The 22,490-nt window shown below is 65.9% G+C and overlaps 1 protein-coding gene across 10 annotated transcripts in view; it reads right to left on the bottom strand.

Annotated features, from left to right (window-relative positions):
• IKZF1 (IKAROS family zinc finger 1) overlaps positions 1 to 22,490 on the bottom strand; it is a 69,715-nt gene that overhangs the window by 32,476 nt on the left and 14,749 nt on the right. For 7 of the 10 annotated variants that reach the window (XM_084897331.1, XM_084897330.1, XM_084897329.1 and 4 more), the window contains 2 exons: positions 8,529 to 8,582; positions 1,510 to 1,626 (listed from right to left, as the gene is read on the bottom strand). In XM_084897331.1, coding sequence (XP_084753457.1) covers positions 1,510 to 1,626; positions 8,529 to 8,582 — 171 coding nt within the window. Of the gene's footprint in view, positions 1 to 1,509; positions 1,627 to 8,528; positions 8,583 to 15,885; positions 17,414 to 18,679; positions 18,789 to 18,883; positions 19,013 to 22,490 lie in introns of those variants that run through there. The other 3 variants (XM_084897336.1, XM_084897335.1, XM_084897334.1) reach the window with 3 other exon arrangements.

The raw sequence follows: 22,490 nt of genomic DNA, 5'->3' as shown, positions 1-22,490 counted from the left end.
CGGCTCTGCCCTCAGCGGGGTCCCCCCTCCTGCTCTCACTGCTTGGCGCCTGCTGTCCCCCTCAGGCCCAGCTGGGTGGGTGCCCTGCTTCTGGCCCCTTATCTCTGCTCCAGCCCTGCCCCCCCCGGCCCCTCCTCTCCGAGGGCACAGGCACCTCCAGGCAGGGGGCCACAGCCTTGGGAGCCCCAGGGTCCTTGCTCAAGGTTAAGACCCAGATGCTTTTGTTAAAATCAATGTGTCTGCTTCCGTCCAGGTGCCCACACTCCCTGCTCCCCTCCCCCCTCAGGTGAGGCTGCTCTGGGTTCCGCTGCCCCTTCACAAGCCACCTTCCCTCCATTCCACCTGTTCCACCCGTTCCATCTGCCCTGCCCTGTCCCTCTGTCTGTCCGACCCTCCCCTCTGTCTGTGCTACTCTGTCCGCAGCCAAGCTTGCTGCTCCCTTCGCCCACCCTGTGCGGGGCTGGGGACGGGTCTGCTGATGAGATCAGGGCTCAGCGCTGCCGCCACTTTAAGGAGGAAGCCGAGGCCCAGCCCAGCCGGAGGGGCTCCACTCGGTGCTTCCGTCCCTCTGAGATGCCGCTCCCCCCAGCTCTGCCGGTCCCCAGCGCTCCCCCTGCCCCCACCTCTGCGCAGAGCAAGGTGCTTCCAGGCCTTTAGCTTCCTAATCCCTGCCCCTCAGCGGTCTCCTCTGCTCTTTTTTAAAATGGTTTTAAATTGGTTTTAGAGAGAAAGGAAGGGAAAGGAAGAGAGAGACCTCAATGATGAGAGAGAATCACGGAGCAGCTGCCTCCAGCATGTCCCCAACTGGGGATCGAACCCCCAACCCGGGCCTGTGCCCTGACTGGGACTGGGACCTCCTAGACCTCTGATGCTCTAACCACTGAGCCATGCTGGCTGAGCTCCTATTCTCTCCACACATGCACCTCGCTCCCCACGCACAGTGCACAGTGAGGAGATGACACTCCGCACACGGGTGCCTGTGCTCACACACACCGGAAGGACGGCCTCTAGGCCGGGGGCAGGCGGGCAGGGGCTGGCTCCTGGGCCCTGCTCTGCTCACCCCTCACCCCTCACCCCTCACCCCTCACTTCTCACGCACTGCTCTGCGCTCCGAGCATTGTTTATCACCGTACTTTCTGGCTGTAATTTCCATTTTCCGGTGAATGTAGCCTCTGGACCAGCGGGGAGGGAGACGTGAAATGCCGGTCTGTCCCGCCACCCTGAGCGCTAGCCGAGGCAGCCTCTCGCTGACACCTGGGATGGGGACTGTCCCCAGCCGAACCCCCAAACCCCGACACCCCCACGCCGGGCACGGAGGACGGGGGACAGGCTGGCGGTGTGCCCCCCACGTGGCTGCCCCCGTGGCCACCGTGGGGTCTCGGCCGAGCGGCCGGAGCGTCTGTCAGACAGAGGGCCGCCCAGGACCGCACTCCGCGGCGAGTGGCTGAGGGGCCGTGGGGAGGACGGAGGCAGGAAGGAGCAGATGGAGGGGCCCCGCCGCCCACTCACCTGCCCTGTCGCCCTTGGCGCCCTGCTGGCCTCCGGACGTGGTGGACAGGTCTTCGGGGACCGGCATGGGCTCGTCGCTGTCGTCCGGGGTGTCGCTCACGGGAGGGCTCTCCTTCCCTGTGGAGAGGGGGGTGAGCGCTGGTGCGGCCCCCGCTGGGCCTCACCGGCTCCGGCCTGGCGCCACGGAACCGCGGCTCTGCTGAGATGCCGCTGGCACAGCCCTGGGGTGTGTGTGTGTGTGTGTGTGCGCGCGCGTGCCCGCACATTTACACATGTAGACGACACGGGGTCACACGCGTTCTTCACAAACAAACTGGCTGAGCCGGGGCCGTGACCACAGCCGCCCTCTGTGCAGGCGCGGGAGCGGGGTCAAACCCTCCTCCCGCTCTGGAGCAGCCTGGCTTCTGTTCCTGTGATTTTCTAAGTCCTCACCTGAGGATACTTTCCCGTGGGTTTTTAGAGAGTGAAAGACGGGGGGAAACACACTGAATGGCTGCCTTCTGCTCACACCCCACCCGGCCCGGGACTGGGGAGGAGCCTGCAACGAGCGACATGCCCTTGACTGGGATCGACCCCGGGACCCCTGGTCCGAGGCCGACGCTCCACCCACTGAGCCGCACCGGCCAGGGCTCTTTTCCACCACAGAGCACTGTGGCGGCAGGGGCACCCGGCTCCGACAGGGCCAGGGCCCAGCACCGGCCGACCCCGCGCAGCCGCCCGGCTCCTCACACCGGTGCCCGCTGGGCTGCGGGTGTCTCCGGGCGTCCTCAGGGTGCCCTGGGGTGGCTGCGGGTGTGCGATCCCCTGACCTCCGTGCTGAGGTCGGGAGGCAGGGCTGCGGGGAGCTGACAGAGGGGAGGGCGGCCCGAGGGGAGGGGGGAGCGGTGTGAGGGGAGGGGGGAGCGGCCCGAGGGGAGGGGGGAGCGGCCCGAGGGGAGGGGGGAGCGGTGTGAGGGGAGGGGGGAGCGGTGTGAGGGGAGGGCGGCCCGAGGGGAGGGCGGCCTGAGGGGAGGGCGGCCCGAGGGGAGGGCGGCCTGAGGGGAGGGGGGAGCGGCCCGAGGGGAGGGGGGAGCGGCCCGAGGGGAGGGGGGAGCGGCCCGAGGGGAGGGGGGAGCGGTGTGAGGGGAGGGCGGCCCGAGGGGAGGGCGGCCTGAGGGGAGGGCGGCCCGAGGGGAGGGCGGCCTGAGGGGAGGGGGGAGCGGCCCGAGGGGAGGGGGGAGCGGTGTGAGGGGAGGGGGGAGCGGTGTGAGGGGAGGGGGGGGCGGCCCGAGGGGAGGGGGGAGCGGCCTGAGGGGAGGGCGGCCCGAGGGGAGGGCGGCCTGAGGGGAGGGCGGCGGGGTGTCCGCACTCCGGTCTGACGGGTGGGGGCCCCGGGAGCTGAGGCGGGCAGCCCGGCCGGGGGCCCAGGCTCACCCAGGGGTGCGGCCCCGCCCCGCCCGGGAACCATGGCAACCGCCTCCGCCAATCAGCACGGAGGTCAACCACCGGAGACACAGCCCTTCAGGGAGGGGAGGGGGACCGAGCCCGCAGGAAGGGGAGCAGAGAGAGGACGGGTGGCCTGCCTGCGGCTGCAGGGACCGCTGATGGCCCGGGGCGCATGGGGGGCCCTGACGGTGTCCGCTTCCTCCGACCCTTCAGAGGCTGGGGGCTCACACCCAAGACACCTCACACCGGGACACGCCCACCGGAAACACCCCCACATCGGGACACGCCCGCACGGGACACGCCCATAACTGGACACGCCTCCATGGGACACGCCCACATCCAGGACACGCCCCTCCTGGTGATTGCAATGGCTGCCGGTGGAGCTGGGGCTGCGGCAGGGCTCTCCCCAGGACCAGCGCCACCTGAGCTCCGGGCCTCTGTCCCTGGGGGGCCCTGCCAGGGAGAGGCTGTGGGCACGTCCGGAGCCAATGCAAAGGGGAAAAGGTGGCTCACTTTGGGAATCTCCCCGGAAAACAAAGGCTGAGAGACCCGGATGGAAATCACTGGCTCATACCCCGGCCTGGTGGGGTGTGTGACGTCACAGACGCGTCATCGCCGCGACCGAGCCTGGGGAGCAGCAGGGGCTCTCTTACGTCATACCGAGGGGGCCCCAGCAGGAGGGCGGGCGGAACCGCGCCTTCTCTGGTGGGAATGATCCTGCACAGAACGTCAGGGGCTAACGTGGGGGCGCTGCAGGGGGGAGGCTGGGCCACCAGGGACCCAGGTCACTCGCTCTCTCGGGGAGCCCTGGGGCCCACAGGCCTGGGAGTGGAGACCCCGTCGAACAAAGGCCTGATCGCCGGATGCGGGCCAGTGTGGGGTGTGCATGTGCGTCTGTCCCAGCAGCTGTGGTTCTCAGGCTGTGGGGGCGGGAGCTGAGACACTTCCTGTCACACCCAGCTTCTCCTGTGACCGCCTGCAGGACGTTGGGATGCTCCATGGCCCTCTGATCCTGGGCTGGAGCCAGGGGCACCACGGAGAACCCGGACTTCCCCAGGAGGACCTGTCCTCTCCGCCCAACTCATGCTGGTGTGTGTCCCTGTAACCCCGACGGCTTTTTAAAAATGTAATCCATCTTCAATGGAATAGAACAGCCCAGAAATCGACCCAAACCACTGTGCTCCGTTAATGTTTGACAAAGGAGGCCAGATCATACAATGGAGTCAAGACAGTCTCTTCAATAAGTGGTGTTGGGAAAACTGGACAGATACATGCAAAAAAAAAAAAAGAAAAAAGAAACTAAATCAACAACTTACACCAATCACAAGAATAAACCCAAAATGGATAAAGGACTTAAACCTAAGACAGGAAACCATAAAAACACTAGAGGCATTCACAGGCAGAGAAACCTCAGACAGAGGCCGAAGCAATTTCTTCACCGACACAGCTCCTGGGGCAACGGAAGCTAAAGAGAAAATAAACAAATGGGACCACATCACAATAAAAGGCTTCTGCACAGCAGAAGAAACCATCAACAAAACAACAAGAAAGCCCAATGTATGGGAGAACATATTTTCCAATTTTATCACCGATAAGGGCTTAATATCCAACATCTAGAGGGAACTTATACAACTCGACAAAAGGAAGATAAACAATCCAATCAAAAAAATGGGCAATGGACCTAAATAGATACTTTTCAAAAGAGGACAGAAGGAAGGCCAAGAGACATATGAAAACTTGCTCAAAGTCACTAATCATATGAGAGATGCAAATCAAAACAACAATGCGGTACCATCTGGCACCTGTCAGAATGGCTATTATCACAAACCAACAAACGCCAAGTGCTGGTGAGGATGCAGAGAAAAAGGAACACTCGTGCGCTGCTGGTGGGAATGCAGACTGGTGCAGCCACTGTGGAGAACAGTATTGGGTTACCTAAAAAAACTGAAAATGGAACTCCCATTTGACACAATGATCCCACTCCTAGGAATATATCCCAAGAAACCAGAAACACCAATCAGAAAGGACATATGCACCCCTATGTTCATAGTAGCACAATTCACCATAGCTAAGATTTGGAAACAGCCCAAGTGCCCATCAGCAGATGAGTGGATTAGAAAACTGTGGTCCATCTGCACAATGGAATACTACGCTGCTGTAAAAAAGGAGTTCTTACCATTTGCAACAGCAGGGATGGACCTGGAGAGCTTTATGCTATGCTAAGTGAAATAAGCCAGTCAGAGAAAGATAAATACCACATGATATCATTATGGAATATAATGAACTACATAAACTGATGAACAAAAACAGATCCAGAGACAAAGAAGCATTGATCAGACCATCAGACCTCAGAGAGAAGGCAGGGGAGGGTGGGGGTTAGGGGGAGAGATCAACCAAAGGACTTGTATGCATGCATATACATAAGCCTAACCAACAGACACAGACACCAGGGGGTGAGGGCATGAGTGGGGACCTGGGGGGAAATGGGGGTGGGATAAGGACACATATGTAATGCTGTAATCAATAAAGAAAAAAATTTAAAAACCAACGGGAGGAGCCAAGCCACTGAGTGAAACACTAAGGTCCCAGGCAATCTTAGAAAACGGGACAACTGACGCCTGGACCAGGAACAGCAGGGGTGGGTCTGGGAGACACTGAACTGGCACAGTGCGGGGCTGGCAATGCAGGCAGACGGAGGGTAACCGAGGCACATTCTCAGGTTCAGGTGAGAAAGAAGTAGGTGTTTAATGAGTGCCGTACATGTCCACGGTATTTCTCTCTCTCTCTCTCTCTCTCTCTCTCTCTCTCTCTCTCTCTCTCTCGCTCTCGCTCTCGCTCTCTCTCTCTCACACACACACACACACACACACACACACACGGTATGTGGCACAGCCAACACAAGCTCATTTCCACGCACGTTTATTTCTGTCCATCTCTCCTTTTATATCCTTTTGTTGAAACTTGTTTCCAGGAGTAAAAACACACTTTTGAAAAGAAACAGTCATTTCAAAGAAAAATAAAAGAGAACGTAATGGACCTCTGTGCGGATGGTCCGGTGGAGGGGTGTGTGCGGGGTTTGGGGTGCCGGCAGCCACGGGTGGGGGCCAGGAGGACACTCACGCCAGGCGCCTGCCGGTGGGGCGGGCTGCACCCCGAGGCTAATACACAGTGTCATCCCTGCCGGTGGGGCGGGCTGCACCCCGAGGCTAATACACAGTGTCATCCCTGCCGGTGGGGCGGGCTGCACCCCGAGGCTAATACACAGTGTCATCCCTGCCGGTGGGGCGGGCTGCACCCCGAGGCTAATACACAGTGTCATCCCTGCCGGTGGGGCGGGCTGCACCCCGAGGCTAATACACAGTGTCATCCCTGTCATCGAGAAATAAAAAAGGATTTAAAATTTAAAAAAATGTAGCCACTGTTAAAAAACAAGACAGACTGCACTGGCTGAGGACACCTCCCGGCGCCAGGTTCCCTGTGTCCGACGTGGGGGGACCAGGGACTAATGCGAACAGTGGGGTGCGGTGTGAGGCGTGGCCAGCCTGATGGATAGGACCCCCCCCCCCCCCCCCCCGCATGGAGCAGTGGGAGCCGGAGGAGAAAGTGTCCTTGGCTCGGGCCTCCAAGCAGCCAGGGCCGGGCCCCAGAGCCCCCAGCCGCGCTGTCCTCGGCCTGCCCTCGCTCCCCAGCCTCAGCCCTAAGAGGCCCTGATTTGCCTAAAAGCCCGAGTCGGCGGGGCGGCTGCGGGGATAAGCGCCGGGCGGCGGGAGCCGAGCGCTCAGCGACCTGGACGCCGCGCGGGCACGGCTCAATGGAAACCCTCGAGATGGGCAAAGCCTCTTCCGTGGACTCTACCGTGTGGACAGTGCCCCCTGCCCCTGCCAGCCCAGGAGGCTTTGGCGGACAGAGGGCATGGCCCCCGGGGCGCCGGAGGTTGGCAGGCACGGCTGGTGGGGGGGGACTCTAGGGTGCTGTGGCCACGGAGCCCTTTCACCAGAGAAATGGGGCCGCTGTGAGGGTGAAGGGACAGCGATGCGGAGCCTCAGGCCACTGAGCACACGGGCCACGGCAGCCACGGATGCAGCAGACGTGTGCAGCCCGGGCCGTGCTCCCCTCCGAGCTGGGTGAGACACAGACCACGCCGTGTGGGCAGCCGGAGAGCGGGATCTGGGGCCTAGGTCGCACTCACGCCCGCAGGGCCTGAGCCCTCCCCCGGGGTGTGTTCCCGCCACCCTCACTGCCCCGCGCTGCCTGAGGAGGACACGGGCGTCCCGTGGTTCTCAGCGTCAGCACTGAGCACCGTGAGGGCGTGCCTGGGGAGCCCTGAGTTCACGGAGACCAGGCCACACTCGCCGACCGTTCTCACGCCCCAGCGGCACCCCAGGGCCAGCGGCACCCCAGGGCCGGCACCACTGGGAAAGCTGGCCCTCGGCTGGGTCGCTGCAGCCGAGGGCGAGTCCACACCCTGTCCCCCCCCCCCCCCCCGCCCCGCACAGCCGCACAGAGGAGGGCCCCTGTGCCCGTAGCCGGTCCGTCTCCAGGCGGGCACGGCTCAGCACACGCCAGGGCCCGCCCCGGTCCTGGTCTCCATCACGGACAGTTCAGACCCAGAGGCAGAATTCAGGGACACCTGGGAACCAGGGGGCAGGCCAGCGACCTGGGCTGACATGATGGGGCTGTAAATACAGAATATGGAACCCCTGGAGGCCCATCTGCTGCCCCTCCACCCCCCACCCCTACAGCACAGGGGTGTTTCCTCACCCACACACGGGGAGGGGCTGGGCGGCCTGTGACCCACCCCGCTTCACCGCCTACTCCTCACGGCTCCACTTCCTGTCCCTGGGCCACGGCCCACACGGCTTGAATACACATAAGGGGCCCCAGCTGGTGTGGCTCAGTGGATAGACCCTCAGACTAAAGGGTCTGGAGTTTGATTCCCATCAAGGGTTGGTTGCAGGCTCCATCCCCGACCCTGGTTGGGGCTGTGAAAGGCAGCCAATCAATGTGTCTCTTTCACATTGATGTTTCTCCCTATCTCCCTCTCCCTCTCCCCCACTCCCGTCTCCCTGTCCCTCTCCCTCCCCCCCATTCCCCTCCCTCTCTTTCATTCCACTTTTTCTAAATATCAATGGAAAAATATCCTCGAGTGAATTAACAAAAACAGATATAAAAATAAACAAACATATGGGGAAGGCAAGCAATGTTGCTTCCACACTTAGAGATTCTAAACTTTCCCCAACTGCTTCTCTCTCTCTCTCTCTCTCTCTCTCTCTCTCTCTCTCTCTCCTCCTGTCCGTCCCCTTCTCTCACTGTTAAACAAGGGCCTTGGCAGGTGTTGGGTCCAGAGAAGACCAGCCAGTCACCGCCCCCTTCCCCCGGGGGGGACCCACGTGTAGGAAGTCCCTCCCGGCTGCCCCAGGCTTCGGGCAGAGCTGACGGTAACTGGAGATTTCGGCTCAGCCTCTCCGGCTGGGACGGCCTCTAAGGGCTGGCATTGAACACTGACACCAACTCCCCCATGGCGTTCCCTTCTGTGTGCCCCCCCCGCCGCCCCTGACATGACCGGAACCCCCACTGGGCCCCCGAGGGCTCACCTGAAACCTGGGACAGGTCCTGGCTCTCGTCTCCATCCATGGTCCTCGGGGCGCCTGGGAAGAGAGGGAGGGTCAGTGCCACGCAGCCCGTCAGACGGAGCACGGCGATCGATCGGCGGGGATACAGCGCCCTCCTCCCCGGGCATGTGTGGGGAGCCTCAGCCGGGCCCGGCCGGGACCCTGAGGAAGCGGCATCACAGAGATTTATAAAAATACCATCACGGCACAGGAGGACCAAATTTGTTATTTATTGTTAATTTCCTGCTGCATAATAACCCAAAATGCAAACTGACTGCAACAAAATTAAGCAGAAAATTAAATGGCCCCGGGTCATTGTGGGGCCCGCATCCATCCTGGCGGCTGATCCATAGTTATGTTCTCTCTAATTTACTGAGCACGCATCGATGAACCTTGAGTCGGCGTGGTGACACGCGCGGCGCCCGCAATCAGAAAAACGAAGCAATTTGCTGAAGAATGTCTCATTTACGCGGGCGCGCGGGGGCCGCCGTCCGTCCATCAATAATGGATGCGCCTCCCGCCGGCAGCCGGCCAGGCGTCCGTCTCTGTCCCGCGCCCGGCCGCCTAGGCCTTCCCGGCGCTCCCGCCCGCCCGCCCGCCCGCGGCGAGATGAGCCGGAGGGGCGGCTTCCTGTTTGCTGACGGACGCGCTCCCCGGAGGGTTCAAAACGAGCGAGCGGCCGGAGGAGCGGCCCGAGGAGCCACCCGCGGGCGGGCAGAGGGCGGCCCGCAGGCTCAGCCTCGGGGGGACCACGGAGGGGCCTCCACGCTGCTCGGCTGCTTGGCCGGGCACCGTCAGAAGAGGCCGCTCTCCCCCAGCAACCTGGGTCTGCTTTGTTTTGTTTTGTTTTATTCAGTTTAGTTGTTTAGTTTTTTATTGATCTCAGAGAGGAAGGGAGAGGGGGAGTGAGACAGCAACATTAATGATGAAGGAGAATCACGGATCTGTTGCCTCCTGCACGCCTCACACTGAGGACGAAGCCCAAAACCCGGGCCTGTGCCCTGACCGGGATGGAGCCCTGACCTCCTGGTGCCCAGGTCCACGCTCCACCGCGGAGCCGCGCGGGCTGGCTGGGTCTGTTTTCTGGGGGCCCCTCTGTCTCTTTGGTCCCGATGTATGGGTCTGAGCTGTGTGGCCTGTGTTCAGCAGAGACCTGGCCGGGGCGGGGGGGGGGTGGCGCTGGGGGAAGAGGGAGGCGGGGGGTGGCGGGGGGCGGGGGGGTGTCTCTCAGGGGTCCCTGCCCCCTGCAGCGAGGGCGGGCGTGCATGCGGAGGCCGGGCGTGTGCTCACGGGGCACGTGGGGCACAGGTTTCTGCCCAGAGGCTGTCCTGGTCATGAGGCCGGGAGTGGCCGTGGCTTCTCTGGACAGGAGGGGCTCCCCATGCGTGAAGGCCCCGGCGGAGTCACAGGGCGACATGCGTGTCCAAGGCTGCATGTGGCTCAGTCTCGGCTGGTGGCCACAGAGGGTGAAGGCCCAGGACCAGGGGACAGAGCAGCCAAAGGCAGAGCCCACCCAACAGCCAGCAGGGCGCCAGGCCCAGGAATCCCAAGGTGTCTGAGGCTCCTAGCCTGGCCAGTGTGGCTCAGTGGTGAGCACTGACGTATGAGCCATGAGGTCAGGGTTCGATTCCTGGTCGGGGCAAAGGCCCAGGCTGTGGCTCGATCCCCAGTGGGACCGATGGCCTCGGATGCAGAGGACTCAGGCCGGGAGCAGGTGCCTGAGCGACTCGCCCCCCCACTCCGAAGGCACAGGTCTGTCCCACGTGGAAATGGGAAACGGAGGCAGAGGGGCGTGAAGACGGGATGGCGCTGGGATGGGGTCCCCGAGGAGATGCACTAGCCTCACTGCACCCCCAACCCGTCTCTCCCTCACTCCCTCCCTCTCTGACTCTCTGTCCCTGTGTCTCTGTCTCTGTGTCTCCCTCTCTGTTTCTCTGTCCCTGTGTCTCTCCCTCACTCCCTCCCTCTGTCTCCCCCTCTGCGTCTCCCTGTCTCTCCCTCTCCCCCTTTGTCTCTGTGTGTCTCCCTCTCTGTCTCTCTGTCCCTGTGTCTCTGTCTCTGTGTCTCTCCCTCTCTCCCTCTGTCTCTGTGTCTCTCCATCTGTCTCTGTCTCTCCCTCTCTGTCTCTCCCTCTCCGTGTCTCCCTGTCTCTCCCTCTGTGTCTCTGTGTCTCCCTCTCTCCCTCTCTGTCCCTGTCTCTCCCTCTGTCTCTCTGTCTCTGTGTCTCCCCGTCTCTCTGTCTCTTTGTCTCTCTGTCTCTGTGTCTCTCTCTCTTGGGGACAATGAGCTTTTGGAAACACCTCCTGACCTTGGCTGTCTTCTTCCTCCCACACCCACGAGGGCGGGAACTGGCTGTCCCTGGGGCAGCCCGGGAGCCTGGGCAGGGCTGTGTCCGGGAGGAGTGGGCGGTCTGAGGGGGCGGGCCTCGGACCTCGCAGCGCCCGGCCGTCCTGTCTCAGGAGGAGCGCCCGTCCGTCCTAGGATTGGCCCTGGAGCTCTGGCTCCGCCGTGGCTCTGAGAGGGCGTCCGGCTCAGGGGAGTCAGAAGCACGCGAGGCCATTGGAACCCACAGCTCCCGCCTCTCCGCCCCGTCCACTCGGCTGCAGGCTGAGTCCACCGCCACGGCCCGCCACTGAGGGCCCCACCGTGGCCCGCCACCGAGTGCAGCTCCACCGGCAACCTGGCTCCGCTCACAGCTCCCGTCTCCTCCCCAACACACGCCGGGCAGGCCGGGCAGCACCTGGAGGGCACGGCACGGGCCACGGTGACCGCAGGCGCCTCGGGGAGGCGCGGGCCCTGCAGCTTGTGTGGCGACAGGTGTCCACCAACCACGCGGTCACTTTGTACCACATATCACTCCCGTCATTACAGCGTATGCCTGAAACCGGTACAGTGCCACGTGTCAACTATGCCTCAGCGAGAAAGACAAAAATGACATGCACACATACACATATACACATGCGCACACATATTTACACACACACACACACATGCACACATACACACATATTCACACACACATATGTGCATGCATACGAACGCGTGCCCTCCCTGACACAGGCCAGGGAGTCTGCCCAGGAACACTTCCCAGCACCGTTAGGGACGCACATGTGCCAGACACACGTGGAAGGAACAGGCGCCGTGTCCGTGCTTCACTGAAATGCCTACGCGGGGCCCGGGCCCAGGAAACCCCGAGGCCGGCCGGACATGGCTTCCCTCTGAGCGCCAGGCCGGGTCCCCCACACAGGCCCGGTCCCGCACACAGACCGGGTCCCCCACACAGGCCCATGTGCTGAGGGCGTTTTAACCTTAGCCAGGCCTGTTCTCACCTACAGCCCATATCGTCATCCCATTCCACAGAGAACCCGAGGCTGAGAGAGCAGGGGCCAGCCGCAGGCACACGCCGTGGAGACCACAGAGTGAGATTCGAACCCATGACCGGGCGATGGTGACACCGTCTCAGTCCACTGTCCCTGTGGCCGGGACCCCATCGCCCGGCGCCATCACCCCGATTTCACTCGGAAGCACGCCCGCTCTTTGAAGACCTGCCATGACCGCCCCCCCCCCCCCCCCCCCCGGTTTGTTTCCATCCTGGTCACTGGTCCTCCGGCAGCACCTGCTCTGAGGACAGCGGGACGCGGCCCACAGCGCACGGCCTCGAGGGGGCGGCCTGGGGCACGGGGCGCGGGTCACCGTCCTCCCGCCCTTTCGGTTTCCGACGAGATTTCACCCTCGGGGTCCGTCCTGTCCCCGCGAGAGACGCGTCTCCGCCGAGAGGCAGCCGCGCGCGGCCTCGGGGCGTCGGGGACCTCCCGGGTGCTCCTGGCGCCTGGCGGCGGGGGGGGGGGGCACAGACTTCCTGCCCGAGGTTCACTTTCGATCCTTTTCATCTTTCAAACACGAGCCGCCTGTCCATCCACCATGCTCACACTGTCCCACCGGCGGCTGCCCAAGTCCCACGGGCGGCAGGGACTCCGGCGTGCCCCCCGCCCCCCCGCCCCGCGCGCCCCGAACGGAGCCACAGACGCCTCCGTGGTTCTCCGTGCACCTGCATCCGAGGGCAGAGGAGCGCCGACGGGCAATGCCGGGCTCATCTGTTCCAGGCCGGAGGGCGGGGCTGGGGGGGCAGGAGGGCCAGCCATAAGCTGCACCTCTGAGACCTCCCAGCGGGAGCCACACAGGAGCCGGAGGACCACGGGCTCTGACCTGCCGGCGTGGAGCGCCTGCCTCCAAGGACACAGAGACAGTGGGCGGGGCCACTGAACGGGGGGAGGGGCTGGACACAGGCTGACAGCAGGGGGACAGGGGTGTAGCTGGGAGCTACGGGCCAGGAGGCTCCAGTGTCGCAAACCCCATCTGCCTGTCCAGTGTCCCTCCCACATCCGCCCAGCCCATGCCCCATGTCCATTCCATGTCTGCCCATCCCGTCTCCCTCCTGTGTCCACCCATCCCGTGTCCCATGTCCCTCCCGTGTCTGCCCATCCCGTGTCCCTCTGTGTCCCTCCCGTGTCTGCCCATCCCGTGTCCCTCTGTGTCTCTCCCGTGTCTGCCCTGTCCTGTGCGCCGCCCTGTGGGGCCTCCCGCGCCCCGGCTCTCACACGCCTCCTCCTGAGTCTGTCCACGCAGCACCAGCCTCACAATCCACTCGCTGGGCCGTCCCCGCACCTGGCCCTCGTCCTCGCCGGGCCCCTCCCTCAGCAGCCCCCTCAGGGGGAGCGGCTGCTGGCGCCCCGTCACTTCAGTGAACCTCAAAGCGCAGACACATTCCGTCCGCCTCTCCCCGTCCCGGAGCTGGGGCACGGCCAGCGACTGCGACCCCCGACCCCGTCTCACAGCATCGCCACCGAGAGGCAGCGGGAGCCCCTCCCGCCCCGCGCCCCCCTCCCCCCCCCCCCGTCTGCTGTGACAGGCGGGGACCAGGCCACCGGCCGTCAGCTGTGCCCCCCAGGCAGGCGCGTCCGCTCGCTGGGACCCTCTTTGCCTCGGGAGCCCGCAGCCCGTTTGGGAAAGTCTCTGCTTCCTGCTTCTCAGGCACAGAAATGGGCGCCGGGGAAGCACCTCGGGGTGCGGTGACCCCGCACCTGCTTTTCCTCCGCCCGCCCACCTCCAACGCGGAGCCCGGGGGGGGGGGGGGCCTGCCTGACCCTCTGACGCCTCCTCGCCGGGAAGCCGCGGGGAGCCGGGCGGGCGGGATTCTCTACGAGAACCCACAGCGACCAGCTCCACCAGGTAAGCAGGCGTCTGGTCATAAAAGCCGGAGAAGCCAGCCCTGTTCGCACTGGGAGACCCCAAACGCAGACCCCGCCGGCCTGCTCCGGCTCTCAGTAGCTCCGGCACTTCCGCCTCGAACCTCACTGCCCCAACTTCAAAGGCTCAGCTGCCAAGTCCTCGGCGGAGGCCGGAGGGGAGAGAGGGACGAGGCAGTCAATGGAGTGTCTCACCGACGGCCACGGCGTGTCACCGATGGCCACACATGTATCACCGATGGCCACAGTGGATCACCGATGGCCACAGTGGATCACCGATGGCCGCAGTGGATCACCGATGGCCACAGTGGATCACCGATGGCCACACATGTATCACCGATGGCCACAGTGGATCACCGATGGCCACAGTGGATCACCGATGGCCACACATGTATCACCGATGGCCGCAGTGGATCACCGATGGCCACAGTGGATCACCGATGGCCACAGTGGATCACCGATGGCCACACATGTATCACCGATGGCCGCAGTGGATCACCGATGGCCACAGTGGATCACCGATGGCCACAGTGGATCACCGATGGCCACACATGTATCACCGATGGCCGCAGTGGATCACCAACGGCCACAGCGTGTCACTGATGGCTACAGTGTGTCACTGGGCAGCTAGCACTGCTGTGGGGGAGGCGCCTGGCAGTGGCAGGAGAGGGCCCGGGTGCTGGCTGGCTGTGATCGGGTCAATGAGCGGGACAGTCGTCGGGTGCCACCTCATTCCGTGGAGAGAGCTCCACACTAGCCCAAACCCCAAGGCGCCGAGGTGGCCGCCCAGCCCCAGGGGCAGGCCCACGCGGTGCCGCTGGGCTCCCGCCCCCGCTGCTCGGAGCCTGCCTGAGGCCACCACCTCCAGCGGGCCCCCGCCCCCCGGGGAGGGGCACCCAGAACCTCCGAGGGGCTGCGACTTCCTCCTCCGCTGGCTGGCGCCTCATTTAAACCGAAAGGGGCCCTGCAGGGCGGGCGGCTCCGCTCGGCTCCGCCAGGCTCCCCGCCGCCCTTTGGGCGCTTAAACTACTCACCTGCAGCATCTCACCTTTTCCTTTTTAGAAGTTACTTTTTTCTTTTTAACCAAAGCTCTGTCTGCTCTACATTAATCTGAAAATGCTTTACGTCCGGGGAAACGTGGACCCGGGCAGAAGCAGGAAACCGCAGCAGAGCGCTGGGCCCGCAGCCCCGGCCGCGGCCAGGGTGTGACAGGCTAAGGGGCCTGGGCCTCAGCTCCAGCCTCCAGGCAGCCTCTCGGGGCCCTCCCCCGCAGCGCCCGCCCGGAGCAGGCCGTCACGTCACTGTCCGCGGGGGCGGGGTGGGGCGGGGGACGGGCTCTGGCTCCAGGGCGGCGGGGAGGACCCTCCGGCCTGGGAGACCTCAGACACACCCTCCCTCCCCCTCCGCCCAGGACTCTGACTGAACCTTCCCGCCAGCCACGGGCGGGCCCCCACCCAGGCTGCCTGTGTGCTCCAGACACGTGCCCCCGGCCGGCGAACGCGCACCAGACGGACTCCGTCCGCCGGCCGTCCACGGTGACGGTTTCCAGCGGGCAGAGCTGCCCTGTGTGCGGTGTGGGCCGCGGTCTGAGACGGAGTGCGGACACCTGTTTCAGTGCGTCTGTGGCCACTGACAAGTGCTCTAGCATCTCAGTCCGTTTAAGCGTCTCTGCAAAACCCTACGTGAGAGGAAGCAGGTGGTGGGGGGGCTGAGGGTGAAGTTGGGGCCCCTCCACGGCCCCCCGCACCTCACACCGGCCCTGCGCACCGCCATCTGCCTGTCAGGAGGCCGGACGCGGGCGGACGCGGCGCCACATGGCAGGAAGACTCAGATTGCCGTGGGCCGCCGCGGGCGGGCGGGCGGGCGGGCGGGCGCCCTGCGCAGTGAGGGCTGTTTTCCCACGGACCGCCCTCTCCTGCCCGTCCCTGGACAGCGGCCCCCACCGGGAGGGGCCCCGGGACCCCAAGGCCAGGGAGCAGGGTCTTAGGGACCCTCTCCATCACGCGACCGAGGCTGAGGGGCGGCGGGCGCTGGGGGAGACATGGGCCTCCATCCCGGAGCCCAGCAGACTGCCCGGGGGGGGGGGCACTCACCAATGAGCCCACGCCTCCCACGGGCGTCCCGGCGTGGACGGGTCCCTGCGCTGGGCCCGGAGCCCTGTGCCCTCGGCGGCCGCTCCTGTCTGCGCCCTCACATCCCGGGGGCGGAGAGGAAGGAGGACCGGGGGCCAATATGCAAAGAAGGAGGGAAGAGGGAAGGAGCGCTTCCTGATCCAGCGCCGAGATGGCGCGCTCAGGGCAGGTGGGGGCGGGCCCTGAGCCGTGCTCCCCAAGGGCAGGAGGCGGGAAGGGGGGCGCGAGGCCTGCCCTGCCCCGGAGCCCGCCCGCCCGTCTCCCACCGCGTGGGCCAGGGCCTCCGCCCACTCGTCACAGGAAAATGTGAGCGGACAGGAGGCCCTGGACGGGCTCCTGGCTCCCCTTCAGGCCCTCAGCAGGGCAGGGGAGGGTAGCGGAGGGGAGGGGAGGGGAGGGCAGCGCAGGGGAGGGGAGGGGAGGGGAGGGCAGGGGAGGGGAGGACAGGGCAGGGGAGGGGAGGGGACGGGAGGACAGGGACAGGGACAAGGACCACCACAGGCGGCCAGGCCTCCTCTCCCCTCGGTGCCGTCTGCCCAGCCCCCCGCCCTCGCTCCTCCTGTGCCACAGGATCTGACCAATCGTGTCTGGCCGTCACCGCACACCCACACCCCACGCCGCTCCTGAAGCCACGGCGCGAGAAAGAGCCCGCTCCGGGAGGAGGTGCTCGGGGAGTCTCCCCGCACACACAGCGGGAGCACGGGGTGGCCATGGAGAAGAGGGGTGCAGGAGCCCACAGCTGACATCACCAATGGCTGGGCTGCCCAGTCCCCGTTCCCTCCTGGCCGAGGCTGGCTCCGCGGGGAGCACGGTGCTGACCCGGCGCCTGGCTCAGCCTGCAGCTGGCACGGGAGCCGCGGGAGCCGGCAGGACCTCCTGGCTCCAGGGCGGTGGCCAGCGGGTCTGGGCCTGTGCGGTGGCCACTGGTCTCGGGGACATCACACACGTCTGGGCTGATGCAAAGGGCAGGGAGCAGGGCTCAGGGCAGAGGGGGGTGAGAAGGGAGGCGGGGGGGGGGGGGGGGGAACACCACGTCGCAGGAAACAGGAAACCAGGCCTGTCCGTCTGAGCGGAACCCGGCCTGCGGATCCGGCTGCACAACCGGCGCTTGTGTCACTGGCCCAGACCGAGGAGCCCAGCGCCTCCCCCGGCGTCCGGCGGACTCCGGGCCGCGCTCACCGAGCACGCCGCCACACCGGGCCGCTGCTCCGGCACCGGGGCCCACATGGACCGTCATACGTGCAAACCCACCGCCTCAGACAACGGCCAAAGCCAGCAAAGTTCACCGGAGGCTGACACCCCCTGCCCCAGGCCGCCCTCGGCATGCGCCTGCGTGTGCGTGTGTGTGTACGGGTGTGTGCATGCGTGTGTGTAAGTTCGGATCCACTCGTGCCACAGAGCGGTGAACAGACAGACAGCCGTGTCCGTGGGTGGGCGCTGTGGCGGCCGTGGGCAGGAGGTCCAGGGGCTCTCACATTTCCTAATGCATCACTGCGGGGACCAGCCGAGACCACACCGCCAAACGCGCACCGACAACTCCAAGCCACGTGGGTCGGAGCCCCCACCAGAGAGCCCGTCCCCAACTCTGTCTCCAGCCAGGCGAGGGGGCTCAGCGGCCCCAGCACCGCCCGGGAATGGGGGGGGGCTCTGGCCGCCACGGGCCTGGGAAGGGGGGGGGCAGCGTTCAGGTGGAGCACGGACGCCGGGACTCACAGCCGCATGGCGGCGTCTGCAGCTCCCGCCTCCCAGCCTCGCAGCTCAAAACGGGAAGAGCACAGGCGCTGAGCACTCACCGCCGGCTCTGGGCCTGTGGGCCCGGCAGCACATGCGGGTTTGTTTTCATGTCAAACGAGGGGTAACCGTGGGCGCTTGTGGCCGATTTTGAAATCAGTGTGTGCTATCAGACCCAGAGCACAGACCCTCGCCACCCGCACCACTGTTCCTCTCCTGCACACGGTATTCCTGTAACGCCGTCCGCGGGTCCAAGGCTCACATCGCCACCGTCTCAATCGTAAGCCACAAACGCAGTCATCTGCTGTGTCACGGAAACAGCCTGACACGCCGGACATAAATAATGTTCACAGGGCTCCTTCCCAGATCCCCCGGGGAGGTCGGTCCTAGGACCCTCCTCCTACAAACGCCGGGAAACAAAGAATAAATTCCAGAGGCTCCGACCACCCGGCAGCTCTGTCTCCGTCTCCTCTCAGCGCGGCCCCCCTCACCACCTCTGAGTGCCCACCTGCCCCAACAGCCTGCATTCAGACATCTTCACTTTCCCTCCTTCCTTTCTCTTTGAACAGAAGTTGATCTCGGGAGTGAGGACATGTTTATTCAACAGCAGTTTGTCTCTCCACGTTCAGAGGCGCTGAAGGACCCCGTGGGGAGTGAGAGGGGGCCTGAGCATGCCCCTGCGGGCTCACCGCCCCCAGAGGGAGGCCTGGCCAGACCCTCGGAGATCCCCGCCGCCACCCTCTGCCCCCAGAGCGGAAAAACAAACAGCCTCGCGCCTTCCGAGATCCCCAGGGAGCACCCGTCCCCACACACTTTGGAAACGTTTAGAATCCAGCAGCAGGGCACCGGTGAGCCCGAGCCCAGATGGCAGTCAGGGAGAGCCACCAACTCTCCAAACCGGGACCCGAACGCTCCTCCGCAGGGAGCAGAGCGGGCGGTGAGCTGTGCAGTAAAAGCAAATCTCACCCAAAACAAGAAAACCCCGCCGCCTCCCAGGAAAGGACCTCACAGAGGCCGGGCTCACCCTGTCGGCTCTGGTCGGTGAGAGGCTCAGACGCTGGAGGAGCTGGTCCCGGTGGCGCTGGAGGAGCTGGTCCCGGTGGCGGGCGCCCAGCAGTCCCTGCCGGCGGCACCTGCGCTCCCTGCCGCCCGGAGCCTGGGCTCCGGTCCTCCTCCTGCCTTTCCGCCCCTCTCCCCGCGGCACCCTTAGAACCCGGACAGCACTCACCCGTTAGAACCCGGACAGCACTCACGTGGGCTCCGCGGCTCAGCCCGGAGCCAAGGCCGGTCCTCGGCGGAGCGCAGCGGGGACTCCGCGCCCGGCTCCAGGCGCCGCGCTCCCGCCGGCCGCGCTGGGGGGCCGGGCCGGGTCAGAGCCGCGCTGGGGGGCCGGGCCCTCGGACGGGCCGGGGCTGCGCTCAGGGCCGGGCGGGCGGGCGGGCGGAGGAGCGGCCGCAGTCAGAGCGCCTTTCCCGGGGCCGGTCAGCAGGACTTCCTGGAGTTGCTCCCTCCACTCGCTTTGTTCCCCATTTCCCCGCTCCCACCGCGCCCGGCCCGCGCCCCGGCCCCGCGCACAGCGCCGCCCCCCGGCCGCCCGGTCCCGGCCCGGCCGGCTGCGCCCCAAACTCTGGGCTGCGCAGTCCCGCTCCACCTGCCGGGAGCCCGCCCCGCCCGCCGCGCGGGACAGAGAGACCGTTCGGGCGCGCAGGGCGCGGGGCGCGGGAGGCGCGGGGCGCGGGGGGCGCGGGGGGCGGGGGGCGCTGGGTGCCGGGTGCGGGCGGCGGGACCCTCCGCCTGCCCCGGGCCCCGCGGCTCCTCCCCTGCCGCACCGTGGGCCCCGCGCGCAAACTTGGTGGCCGCGGGCGCGGGGCTCCGGGCTCAGGGCGGGACAGGGACGGGGACGCGGCTCCGGCCGTACCTGCCGCCGCCGCCGCTCTCCCTGTGCCCGCCTCGCCCCGCGCAGCCCCGACCCGCCCCCCGCGCCCCCGCCCGCACCGGCCCCGCATCGCCCGGGCCCGCGGTGGGGGGCGCTGCGCCCGGATGGCGGGGGCGCCCCGGACCGCTTCACCCTCGGGCGCCCTCAGCCCCGCACCCGCACCCGCACCGGCCGGTCTGGGCCCCGCGTCTGGCCTGCGAAGCTCGGACCCGGGACCACTCTCCGCGTGCTGGCGCCCCTGCCCGCCCCGCCCCGCCCCACCCCACCCCGGACGGGCCGCCAGGCTCCAGGGCGCCGGGGCGGGCTGCGCCCCCAAATTCCATGCCCACCGAGGGGAGGGATGGATCTCCGGGCGGGAAGCGGCTCCTGCTCCCAGGCACCCAATGGAATCCTCCCCCCGCATCCCTCCATCCCCACCTGCTCAGCCAGGACCGCACCGGGAAGGCGGGGAGGGGGCGACGCCCGAGGTGGCCCCGCGCGGCTCCGTGCGCCTCCGAGTCCCTGGCCAGCGGGCCGAGTGCGGGGCGAAGTGGCCGAGCCGGGAGTGGGGGCGGGGGCCTGGGAGCGGGAAGGGGGTGGGGGGCAGGGGACAGGGAGCAGGGGCAGCGGGGAGGGGTAAGGGGCTGGGAGCAGGGAGGGGGGCTAGGAACAGGGATGGGGAGCCCTCCTTGCTCAGCTCTGGGAGCCCATCACCTGTGCCAGGCACCACCTGGGCAGGGCGGCAGGTGCTCAGTGAGAAGAGGCATCACCCTGAACTCAACCTGATCGCCAGGAGGCCCTCGTGCAGAGGGAGGGGCCGAGGCACTGTCTTGGGGGCTCCTGGGGCAAGTCTGGGGGGCGCTGGTGAGAGCCGAGCCCCTGTGAGCGGGAGAGCCGCCCCGGGCTGCCTCCCTGCAGGGGCGAGGCGGGGAGGGGCAGGTGTCAGCCTGCGGGGGGGGGCAGAAGATGTCCTTCAGACAGCTGTGTGCGGAGGAGCGGAGGCTGGTGAGGGCTGGCCCAGGGCCCTGGCACCCACTGCCCCTGCCACTCCCCGGTGCCACCCAAGTCCCTTCCACCTTCCACACACACCCCCGACTCCTGTCCATCACCCTCCTCCTGCAGGGACCTACCGGCCCACGCCCAGAGGAGGCCGGCCAGGCACAGACCCAGGTTCCATCCCAGACCCTGCCCTGCCTGTCGGGCCCTCGCTGTCCGTATCTGCACAGGAAATACACAGCTTTACCCTATGAGCTCTCCTCGGGGGAGGGAGGCAGAGCAGGTGTGGGCCCCTGGGGCTGTGGGCGCCTCTGTGTCTTCCCTTTTAAAATGGACTTTTATTGACTTCAGAGAGGAAGGGAGAGGGAGAGAGAGAGACATCCATGATGAGAATCATTGATCAGCTGCCTCCCGCACGCCCTCCACTGGGGATGGAGCCCACAACCCAGGCCTGTGCCCTGACAGGGAATCGAACGAGGACCCTTCAGTCCGCAGGCTGATGCTCAACCACTGAGCCACATGGGCCAGGCTGCAGGCACCGGTGGTGATGGAGGAACGTGGGGTCCGGCCCGCGGGGAGGAGGACGGTGCGGACGGCTTTCCCGCCGGAAGGCACGGGGACTGGTCCCAGGGTTGGCACTGCTACCCCCTCTCTCCAGAGGTAACCAGCCTCGGTCCCACCGTCCCACGGTCCCACAGCAGTCTGGGCGGCTCCCTGCAGGCCCTCCCCGGAGCCCCTTCCCGGCCTGAAGGTGCTGTGCCTTCCGTGGGGATGCCTGGCGATCCGGCGGCCCCGCCCCTCTCCCCACGGAGACCTCCCCAGGTGACCTCCCGGGAACGCCAGCTGGAAGATGGCAGGCCTGGCCGCCACCTGACGGTGGAACAACACAGGCAGCTCTGACCCTGGCAGCTGAACCTCCACCTGGAACTGACTCCCCCACCCTGAGCCCCACCCTGAGCCCCACCCTGAGCCCCCATGCCGAGCCCCCAGCCCACTGCTCTGCAGGGCCGGACAGTACCGTGACAGCGAGGGAACACATGCTGTATGTTGTAAGCCTTACACACCGTAAGGTTCCTGCAATGCCGTGAACCAGAGGACGGAAAGGGTCGTGAAGAGGAGGAAACACACCCGAGGTCACGCCCGGGAGCCGGGCATCATGACACGTGGGGGGAGGCCGCGGCCCAGCTCGGCGGGTTCTGGGTTCCAGGGAGAGCGGGAGGCGGAGCGAGGCCCCGGCTCCAGGAGCGGCCGAGTCACAGAGCCTCCCGCGAGCACCCTGCCGGGCGGCAGGCAGGTGCTCAGGAGCCCGCGTGGCCTGGCTCCCAGAGTCACGGCAGGTCGCTGAAGGTCACTGCTGCTCCTCAGAGCCCTTCCGAAGCGCTGGGAGGCAGGACACAGCTCTCCTGTCCCCTCCCCGTCCACTGGCCCCGGCCAAGGTCCCAGGCCCCTGCACACCTCCCCCCTGCCTTCCCCCTCTCTTGGCACTCGGGAGCCACAGAAACAGCTGAGTCGGATTGTGGCTTCTTTCCTGGAGGGCGGACAGCTCACCCGGGAAGTCGGGTCCCAGGACACACGGCCCCTCCTTCCCCACCCGGGTCCCCACGACTCCTGCCAGCTGCTGTCCCCGCCCCCCGGCCAGCGGTTCGCTCTGTCTGCCGGCCCCAAGCCCCTGGACAGCTCCCTGCTGGTGGCCACCTGCTCAGCTGTCAGCTGTCAGCTGGACTCGGAGGCGTCACTGCCTGCCCTCCTCCCTCCCTCTTCTATCCCTCCCCTCCCCTCCCCTCCCTCCTTCCCTCCACTTCCCTCCTTCCTCCCTCCTTCCCTCCCTCCCTCCCTCCCTACCTTCCACCCTCCCTCCCTCCCTTCCACCATCCTTCTGTCCCTGTTACCGCCCAGGAAGGAAGCAAAGAGTTTAGAATGCGGT

This window comes from Pipistrellus hanaki, assembly GCF_964339955.1.
Source record: "Pipistrellus hanaki genome assembly, chromosome: 10".
Taxonomy (NCBI): domain Eukaryota; kingdom Metazoa; phylum Chordata; class Mammalia; order Chiroptera; family Vespertilionidae; genus Pipistrellus; species Pipistrellus hanaki.
The sequence above is the reverse complement of the archived record's forward strand: the minus strand, read 5'-3'. Positions and strand labels throughout refer to the sequence as shown.